Below are 11,054 nucleotides of genomic sequence, written 5' to 3'. Positions count from 1 at the left end.
CTTTTGGGAACAAGAAAGTCAAGGACTAAAATTCATCTTTGTTTACTTGGCAACGTGTGTCAAGCAAACAAAATTTCAAATCAAAATTTGAGCTAAATTCTATATTTTAAATCACGATGATGCATTAATTAAAAGAGTCAAAATCATAATTTGATTCCAAATTATTTTTTTGAGATTCACACACCGTATAGACGTGCATAAATCTCGAAAAGGAGGCATTTGTTGAAGAAGAAATTTCGGCGAATCATGAGTCGCCACATCATCAATGAAAGCCCGAGCCTATTGGAAAATTATAAGTTGGATTGGACCAAGTAATTAAGGTCGCTCGGGCCCAACCCAATTCAAACCCGTGGGGAATTTGGGCTAAATTAAAGACTAAGCTTAGCTAGTATTTTGGCCCAACAACAAATAGTCCAAGCCCAATTTTAGCTCAAACCCAATTTGCCTAGTAAGTATATAGGCTCAAGCCCATATAAGGCCATTGAGAAACCTCTATAAATAAAGACATTATCTTTCATTTGGGAGGAGGTTGAAAGAATTGAAGGCAAAAGCTCTCTAAAATCTAAAGTCTGAAGCTCAAGAGATCTGAAGAACATAACTCCTCCAAAGCGTTGAAGATCAGAAGTCACTAAAGCTCTGAAGATTAGAAGACATATCAAAGCTCTGAAGATCAAAGACATATTAAGGCTCTGAAGATTTAAGCTCCCAAGATCCAAGACTCGGCTCTCAAGTGCTGAGACCAAAGCTTTCAAGCTTCGAAGACTGAAGTTCCTATATTATGAGAACTAAAATCTGAAATATTTGAAGCTTTGAAGATTAAGAAGATGTCAAACAAATTGACCGTATCTTCACAACCTACAAGTTGAAGATTCAATTCCTCAAACCTAAGGGTCAAGCCCAACCCACCTGTGAACTCTATAAATAGAGAAGTTGTTCTCATTTGGAGAGGTTATCAATTCTATACTCCAGAGAGCTTATAGAGAATTCTTTACAATCAGAAGACTCCTTGACTCATGAAGCTTACCATGCATATGAAGACTGAAGTCCTTTGAAGATACAAGCATCCTGAAGACTGAAGTCCTTTGAAGATGCAAGCATTTTGAAGACTGAAGTTCTTTGAAGATTCAAGCATTCTGAAGATGAAGTCCTTTGAAGATACAAACAATTCTACATTTAGAGAGTCCAAAGAGAATTCATCAACAAGCAGAAGACTCCAAGACTCCTAAAGCATCACTCTTAGAAAATAGAAAACCCTTAAAGACTAAAGTCCTTCCGAGATACAAGTATACTTCCAAGACTTCAACTCCACGATCATCACGCGCTTCGCTTCCTCAAATCAAGCGTACGCATTCAACTGAGAGAGAATCAAGGATCAATACTAGAGATCGAACCACATTGCATCAAATCAACTTCAACATCAACACCAATTTAAGTTCAACTCCACGAAACAAGTTTCTCCGGAAGCCTCGTGCGAACACTAATCCTCCAAGAGATCAACATGCCAAAGGCCGATCATCCAAGAAAAACAACAAGTCAAAATCATTCTCCAAGAAGATCAACAAACCTAAAGGTCGATCATCCAAGAAGATCATCAAGCCCAAAGGCATCATCCAAGAGATCAACAAGCCCAGGCCGATCACCCAAGAAGATCAACAAGCCCAAAGACCGATCACCCAATAGATCAACTAGCTTTAAAGTTTATAGTTTATTTTGAAAGCATCAAAAATACTGTGTATTAGAGATTGTACTCACTTTCCACAAAATTAATACAAATACAAAGTTTAAGTTCCACGAAATAAAATTTTCTTGAAATCTCGTGAGAACAATCATATTTTTATGACATCCAGGTGTATTTTGGCATCAAACACTAATGACAAATAGTTATTATCATTAATATCCAAATGCTTACAAATTCTAATTTTATAATATTCTTCATAGTAACACTATTACAAAAATATTTTTATATTAGAAATTAATATATATTAAATATGTAAACAATATTTAATTTATTAATTATAATGAAGAAGAAAAACTGACATACCTTTCGGACCTACCTTTAGCGAGAAAAACGATAGGAAGCTCGTGCTGATAACGTGTTGTGAACTTGAGAGTACATTGAGAACACAAATACTAATAAAATATAATATTAAAAATAAATATATAATTATAAAATAAAAAATAAATATTAAAATATAATTAAACATAATATATAAATAAACAAAATAAAATAAATTAGCAAAATATAAAACAAGAAATTTATCTAAATTCTCCACTTTCTCCAATTTTCAAGAAATTTGCCCAATGTTATCTCCAAAATCCACCAAATACTATTATTTATAGCAATTTGTCAGTGAATTACACACACAAATATAATGTGTAATATTGAGACACATGGATAATACTTTAGGAAATACAAACATGATACATGGTCAATAAATATAAGCATGAGCATCTAATAGACATCTATTATCATAATATTATAATAGATCGATATTAATTTCAGTTATAAGATATATTCTTACTGCATTATTTATGATCATGTCCCCATCTAATTTTCTCAAGATTTGAAATCTATTGTTAGGAACGCAACTGTGCAAGTTAGATCATTAAAAGAACCTAAAAAAAAAAAAAAAAAAGAGAAAGGAGAAATATCAAAATTTACCTATTAATTGAATGCAGCTTACACTAAAATATATATGATATTGGAATGTAAGTGTTTTCTAAGGTATGATACCCGCCACCTTAAGCTCAAATAATGTTTGTAATTTTTAGGTTAAAATAATATTTTTGTCTCTATGTTTTTTTAAGTTTCGTATATTTGAGTTTTATTATTTTCAATTTTTAATATTAATTCATGTAATTTTAATAAATTTTAACTTTATTCTATCAAAATTAAGTTTTTTTTTTTAAAAAAAATTGATTGAATAATAATATTTAATTTTCATAAAATAAAAGATACTATTGTATATGTTTTTACAATTTATAAAGGGAATGCTAATAGAGACCAAAGATTCGTTGTTAAACTATTTAGGGAGTGTTTGAGTAAAAATTATCCTAAAAACTATAATAATCATCTCATTTTGTAGTCTCTAATTAGCTATATATTAACACTATTTCAAAAACTCTCATTTACTATTTGATATAGTTTTTATTATTTAACATTCACCAATTTTTTATTCTTTACTAAAATAATCTACACCGTAGTATAAACTATTATAACTCAGCATAGTAACTACTATAATAATCAATTTTTTGCCGCCTCAAAAAAGAAATTCTCCACAATTATTGCATGGTGTATGAATTCCGTATAAAGCCAACCATACAATACGTGTATATATAAAATACACGACGGCGTTCGGTTGGTTGTTGTTTGATTTTCATTTGATTGATTTTCCATTCCTTGGAGTTGTACAGGTGTAAGGTTTTGACCATAATCAATGGAGGTCCTTCCAGAAACAGGCGACTGATTCGGCCGAGATTTCCTAGCTCTCTCTCTCTCTCTCATTCTCCCCCACCTATTTTGCAGGCAGGGCTTTGCCTAATCATCGAAATCGAAGAGATAACGAAAGTTATGGCTTCTTGTTGACTCCACTTGGACAAACAATCTCTCTCCTCTCTTTTTCTGCCTTTGCTTCCTCTGCTAATTCTCCCTTTCTTGTTATTGTAAATATATATATGGCATTCGCGCCTTTCATTCACGCGCGCTGTGTGTACCAACCCATTTTTGGTGCTCAAAGAACCGTTCTTCTCATGGCCTGTAGGAACGTCGTCGTTTTCCTCTTTCCTTCCTCTTCCTCCTCACTCCCTCGTCTCCCTGTTCTTCCTCTTCTGGTACTTCTCGCCTTCTCCTTCTTCGCTATTCCGTTTTTATGTCTGCTTTGTTTTTTTCAATTTAATTTTGATTCAGAATTTGAATCTTGCTGTTGATGGGTCGGAATGGAAAGATAAAAGGGAAATTGGTTTTGTTTTGTTTTGTTTTTTGTTTTTCACTTTCCTGAAAAATTGGCTTAACTAAATCTCTCTCGCCACATCATCAATGAAAGCCCGAGCCTATTGGAAAAATTATAAGTTGGATTGGACCAAGTAATTAAGGTCGCTCGGGCCCAACCCAATTCAAACCCGTGGTGAAATTTTGGGCTAAATTAAAGACTAAGCTTAAGCTCAGTATTTTGGCCCAACAACAAATAGGTCCAAGCCCAATTTTAGCTCAAACCCAATTTTGGCCTAGTAAAGTAATTAGGCTCAAGCCCATATAAGGCCCATGAGAAACCTCTATAAATAAAGACATTATCTTTCATTTGGGAGGAGGTTGAAAGAATTGAAGGCAAAAGCTCTCTAAAGATCTAAAGTCTGAAGCTCAAAGATCTGAAGAACATAACTCCTCCAAAGCGTTGAAGATCAGAAGTCACTAAAGCTCTGAAGATTAGAAGACATATCAAAGCTCTGAAGATCAGAAGACATATTAAGGCTCTGAAGATTTAAGCTCCCAAGATCCAAGACTCGGGCTCTCAAGTGCTGAAGACCAAAGCTTTTCAAGCTTCGAAGACTGAAGTTCTCAAATTCTGAAGAACTAAAGATCTGAAATATTTGAAGCTTTGAAGATTAGAAGATGTCAACAAATTGACCGTATCTTCACAACCTACAAGTTGAAGATTCAATCTCCTCAAACCTAAGGGTCAAGCCCAAGCCCACCTGTGAACTCTATAAATAGAGAAGTTGTTCTCATTTGGAGAGGTTATCAATTCTATACTCCAGAGAGCTTATAGAGAATTCTTTACAATCAGAAGACTCCTTGACTCATGAAGCTTACCACATATGAAGACTGAAGTCCTTTGAAGATACAAGCATCCTGAAGACTGAAGTCCTTTGAAGATGCAAGCATTTTGAAGACTGAAGTTCTTTGAAGATTCAAGCATTCTGAAGACTGAAGTCCTTTGAAGATACAAACAATTCTACATTTAGAGAGTCCAAAGAGAATTCATCAACAAGCAGAAGACTCCCAAGACTCCTAAAGCATCACTCTTAGAAGATAGAAAACCCTTAAAGACTAAAGTCCTTCCGAGATACAAGTATACTTCCAAGACTTCAACTCCACGATCATCACGCGCTTCGCTTCCTCAAATCAAGCGTACGCATTCAACTGAGAGAGAATCAGAGGATCAAGTACTAGAGATCGAACCACATTGCATCAAATCAACTTCAACATCAACACCAATTTAAGTTCAACTCCACGAAACAAGTTTCTCCGGAAGCCTCGTGCGAACACTAATCCTCCAAGAGGATCAACATGCCCAAAGGCCGATCATCCAAGAAAAACAACAAGTCCAAAGATCGATTCTCCAAGAAGATCAACAAACCTAAAGGTCGATCATCCAAGAAGATCATCAAGCCCAAAGGCCGATCATCCAAGAAGATCAACAAGCCCAAAGGCCGATCACCCAAGAAGATCAACAAGCCCAAAGACCGATCACCCAATAAGATCAACTAGCTTAAAAGTTTATAGTTTATTTTGAAAGCATCAAAATACTGTGTATTAGAGATTGTACTCACTTTCCACAAAATTAATACAAATACAAAGTTTAAGTTCCACGAAATAAAATTTTCTTGAAATCTCGTGAGAACAATCATAATTTTATGACATCCAGGTGTATTTTGGCATCAAACACTAATGACAAATAGTTATTATCATTAATATCAAATGCTTACAAATTCTAATTTTATAATATCTTCATAGTAACACTTATACAAAAATTATTTTTATATAGAAATTAATATATATTAAATATGTAAACAATATTTAATTATTAATTATAATGAAGAAGAAAAACTGACATACCTTTCGGACCTACCTTTAGCGAGAAAAAACGATATAGGAGCTCGTGCTGATAACGTGTTGTGAACTTGAGGAGTACAATGAGAACACAAATACTAATAAAATATAATATTAAAATAAATATATGTAATATAATAATAAAATAAATAAATATTAAAATAAATTAAACATAATATATAAATAAACAAAATAAAATAAATTAGCAAAATATAAAACAAGAAATTTATCTAAATTCTCCACTTTCTCCAATTTTCAAGAAATTTGCCCAATGTGTATCTTCCAAAATCCACCAAATACTATTATTTATAGGCAATTGGTCAGGTGAATTACACACACAAATATAATGTGTAATATTGAGACACATGGATAATACTTTAGGAAATACAAACATGATACATGGTCAATAAATATTAAGCATGAGCATCTAATAGACATCTATTATCATAATATTTATAATAGATCGTATATTAATTTCAGTTATAAGATATATTCTTACTGCATTATTTATGATCATGTCCCCATCTAATTTCTCAAGATTTGAAATCTATTGTTAGGAACGCAACTGTGCAAGTTAGATCATTAAAAGAACCTTAAAAAAAAAAAAAAAAAAAGAGAGAAAGGAGAAATATCAAAATTTACCTATTAATTTGAATGCAGCTTACACTAAAATATATATGATATTGGAATGTAAGTGTTTTCTAAGGTATGATACCCGCCACCTTAAGCTCAAATAATTGTTGTAATTTTTAGGTTAAAATAATATTTTGGTCTCTATGTTTTTTTAAGTTTCGTTATATTTGAGTTTATTTATTTTCAATTTTTTAATATTAATTCATGTAATTTTAATAAATTTTAACTTTAGTTATTCAAAATTAAGTTTTTTTTTTTAAAAAAATTGATTGAATAATAATTATAATTTTCATAAAATAAAAGATACTATTTGTATATGTTTTTACAATTTATAAAGGGAATGCTAATAGAGACCAAGATTTCGTTTGTTAACTATTTAGGGAGTGTTTGAGGTAAAAATTATCCTAAAACTATAATAATCATCTCATTTTGTAGTCTCTAATTAGCTATAATTAACACTATTTCAAAACTCTCATTTACTATTTGATATAGTTTTTATTATTTAACATTCACCAATTTTTTTATTCTTTACTAAAATAATCTACACCGTAGTATAAACTATTATAACTCAGCTATAGTAACTACTATAATAATCAATTTTTTGCCGCCTCAAAAAAGAAATCTCTCCACAATTATTGCATGTGTATGAATTCCGTATAAAGCTAACCATACAATACGGTGTATATATAAAATACACGACGGCGTTCGGTTGGTTGTGTTTGATTTTCATTTGATTGATTTTCCATTCCTTGGGAGTTGTACAGGTGTAAGGTTTTTGACCATAATCAATGGAGGTCCTTCCAAGAACAGGCGACTGATTCGGCCGAGATTTTCCTAGCTCTCTCTCTCTCTCTCATTCTCCCCACCTATTTTGCAGGGCATGGGCTTTTGCCTTAATCATCGAAATCGAAGAGGATAACGAAAGTTATGGCTTCTTGTTGACTCCACTTGGACAACAATCTCACTCCTCTCTTTCTTCTGCCTTTGCTTCCTCTGCTAATTCTCCCTTTCTTGTTATTGTAAATATATATATGGCATTCGCGCCTTTCATTCACGCGCGCTGTTGTTACAACCCCATTTTTGGTGCTCAAAGAACCGGTTCTTCTCATGGACCTGTAGGAACGTCGTCGTTTTCCTCTTCCTCTTCCTCTTCCTCCTGCACTCCCTCGTCTCCCTGTTCTTCCTCTTCTGGTACTTCTCGCCTTCTCCTTCTTCGCTATTCCTGTTTTTATGTCTGCTGTTTTGTCGATTTAATTTTTGGATTCAAGAATTTGAATCTTTGCTGTTGATGGGTCGGAATGGAAAGATAAAAGGGAATTGGGTTTTGTTTTGTTTTGTTTTTGTTTTTCCTTCCTGAATTGGCTTAATCTTAATGGGTTTTCTGATACTGTTATAGCTGGAATCATCCAAATTACGTATACTGTATAAATTCGCGAACTCTTCGTTCTGGATTATCAATCTTCTGTGTTTAATCGTGGATTCTGATTAGAAAACTGTACTTTGCAAAGGTAGGCTTCTTATTGTCAAGGTGATGTAATGCAAACCTAACTTTGGTGGATGAGGAGATATGCCTCTATCCTTGCACTTGAATGCATGTGGTTGTATTAGATAAGCAATCAATGGTTTATAACCCAAAGTAACCGTGTGGTTTCGATAATTTGTGGTGTCTGTGTTTCCTCATCGTTAAACTTTTTCGTATTCATTAATGGGCAAGTGAAGTTTTTATTTCTATGACGAATATAAATGCACCGCTATGACTTCGATAGTCATATAGGCTTATTTGTACTTGCTGATAGTTCATTTGCCTTATTTTATTCTAGTGGGAAGCACATTTCAATTCAAGGTTACACCACACTACAAATTTCCTTTTTAGGAAGGCTCTGCTAGGATCTTGAGTACAGGTTCATTAATCTTTTTCATGATTTGGAAGTATCTGCTTTTCGAACGGATAATGCAACTTATCTGGATATTAAAAGTTCTGTTTTTGAGAAGAATTAGGTAAACTTGAAAAGTTTCAAATGGATCCGATCGAACTGGACATTGAAAGAGGGGTGCAAAGATACCCAGGAGGTTTACCTAGAAGCAGCCACCCGCTCAAAGAAAATATTTTGTTGCGAAAGAATAAATCCTATATGTATATTTTTAAATTTTTATTTAGGGAGGTCTGTTGAACTGGATTATAACAAACTTTTTGGGAATTTGTACGAAAAACTTTATTAAATTTTATTTAAAAAAATTGACTCCAAAGAGCTCAAGTTTGTAACCTACAGCAGTTAGACTTTGTTTGAAATTTATCCGTGCTTAATTATTTGTTTTGGATGCTAGATTTTTTTTTTCCCTAATCTGTCTTTTTTCTTTCAGTTTGAGCTGGTTTCAAACTTTTCTCTTTTACATCTCATTGATGGATATCAGCACATCTTATGAATTGCAGACTCAAATCACAGTTGGAGATTACCTGGCTTTGGACCTCAAGCTATGAGTACTTCAACCCTCGGAACATTCTCGTCATCAAGTAGCATTGGAAATGTGAAAAACGAGCCTGATCATCTTCTTGTCCTTGTTCATGGAATCATGGCTAGGTATTTCCATTGATTAAATGTTATGATTACTAATACCAGATTAAATAGTAAGAAAAACAATTTAAAAGAAATCATATTTCTTATTTTCCATGATAACGTACGTGCATACATTTGGCTGAAATTTTGTGCTTTTGAGGAAAAAAATAAAAGGGAAGGCATTTGGATTATTAGTGCAAAGGTCAAATTCAATAATAATACTAATAAAATATAGTATTAATATTTGTTTAGCTATCAGCTAGAGTCTCCCTGATTAATGCATTATGCAGCCCAAGTGATTGGACTTACTTTGAAGCAGAGTTAAAAAGACGTCTTGGACGAAACTATTTAATATATGGTACGTTCTTTTTTCCGCTTAGTGAATGTCACTATCCAATGTATTGTAAGCACGTACATATCATAATATTTTTAAAATTCAGGTGCATCAACATGAAGTGCAATATTTACGACTTTGGAATTATTGTCAGAAAGTAATAGATAAATTTGGAGAGGTTGTTCTTGAGATTTTGGATAATATTTGTTCTGTTGCTTCCATATGGAGCTCAGGCTCTAAGTTCTTTTGTAACAATTCTCCTTTTGTAACCTTCAATTTGGGAGCAGTTTTCTTACTCCTTTCAAATTAGGATCCCTGTTTGTATTTTCCTCTATCAAACGTTGTTTCATATACAAGAAATATATTATTACTCTATGTTTTACCCAATCGGTCTTTATTAATAGGATGCAAATTTTAGGCCCTATTTTGAGTTGTGGATGAGTGGAGAATGAGGAAGAGAAAAGCTTTATCATATGAATTCGGAGAAAAGCCACCTTAAGGTTGATTGGAACTTTTGAGTTCAAAGCACGTTGACATTGGCTGTGTTCCTTGAGCAAATGTAGGGGCCAACTGTTTGGTTGTTTGATCAGTAAAAGTCTAATGTTGAAGCTCTTTAAAGGATTTGTGAGGGTAGATAAGAATCACTTTCTTACCTCAAATTTGTTAGGAATGTTATATAATTTGCTTAAATCTCCTTGAAATCTCTCCTGGGGGCTTAAAGTTTTTTTTAGATAAGATCCTGGAGGCTTAAAGTTGACCTGTCTAAAACAATGTTGATTGGCTCAATATTCAAGCCGATGCTAGACTAGATGTATCTCTCAATTGTGCCGAAGTATTTTTGCTTTCCGACTACCTTGTGTTTCCCATGGTGGTAACCTTCTCTTTGCACAAATTTGGGAATTATTGAATAGGACTGTCAACCACTAAAATGGAAAAGGCTCTGATTTCCCATGGAAAGAGATTAACTCTGTGGTAGGTTCTTCCCAATGGTCAAACTCAATATTTATTTCTGTTAAATGTTTTAGTTAAATGTGTTCGTAGGCTTGATAAAGTGCATGTATGAGCTCCATCTTCTGTGAAGGTGTTGGTTAATGGCTGGTGCTAGTGCAACCTTGTGCAGTGGAAGTTGGTTTTCACTACCTTTTGTTTCTAAGGGCTTTGTTTTGGTTATATTGGGAGCAACAGCAGGACGCTTCTCTGTTAGTGTAAGGTTCTCTTGGAACTTGGTTCTCTTGCTTGAAAATTTGGTTTTGGGGGTGATGAAATATAAAAGAGAAAAGAAGAAAAGAGAGACCAACACACAGCTTACGTGGAAATCCTAGAATAGGGAGAAAAACCACAATACGGATCTTTTTCTTATTATTGAATTGATATACAAAATACAAGGGAACATAGCGAATAAATAGACAGTAGGGAGCCCTAGGGATGAAGAAAATTACAAAAGTACCCTTAGGTTAAAACCCTACTTTCAACACTCCCCCTCAAGTTGGGGCATAAATATCAATAAGGCCCAACTTGCTGATACAATAATCAAAGTTTGGCCTAAGTAACCCCTTGGTGAGCACATTTGTCACTTGTTGATTTGAGGGAATATAGGGGATGCAAATGCTTCCACTATCCAGTCTCTCTTTGATGAAGTGTCTGTCAATTTCTACATGTTTGGTTCTGTCATGTTGGACTGGATTGTTTGCGATGCTTATTG

At 33.6% G+C, this 11,054-nt stretch overlaps 1 protein-coding gene across 1 annotated transcript; it reads left to right on the top strand.

The window, feature by feature from the left end:
- Positions 1-7,171: 7,171 nt before the first annotated feature.
- On the top strand, positions 7,172-9,528 carry LOC120082701. The gene is made up of 3 exons (XM_039037979.1): positions 7,172-7,654; positions 8,895-9,042; positions 9,309-9,528. Exons 1-3 carry the CDS (start codon positions 7,495-7,497, stop codon positions 9,511-9,513), a joined length of 513 nt encoding a protein of 170 aa, XP_038893907.1. The 5' UTR covers positions 7,172-7,494; the 3' UTR covers positions 9,514-9,528.
- The last annotated feature ends 1,526 nt before the right edge of the window (positions 9,529-11,054 follow it).

Source organism: Benincasa hispida, chromosome 8, assembly GCF_009727055.1.
Source record: "Benincasa hispida cultivar B227 chromosome 8, ASM972705v1, whole genome shotgun sequence".
In the NCBI taxonomy this organism is placed as follows: Eukaryota; Viridiplantae; Streptophyta; class Magnoliopsida; order Cucurbitales; family Cucurbitaceae; genus Benincasa; species Benincasa hispida.
This window is presented reverse-complemented; position numbering and strand designations above follow the sequence as displayed.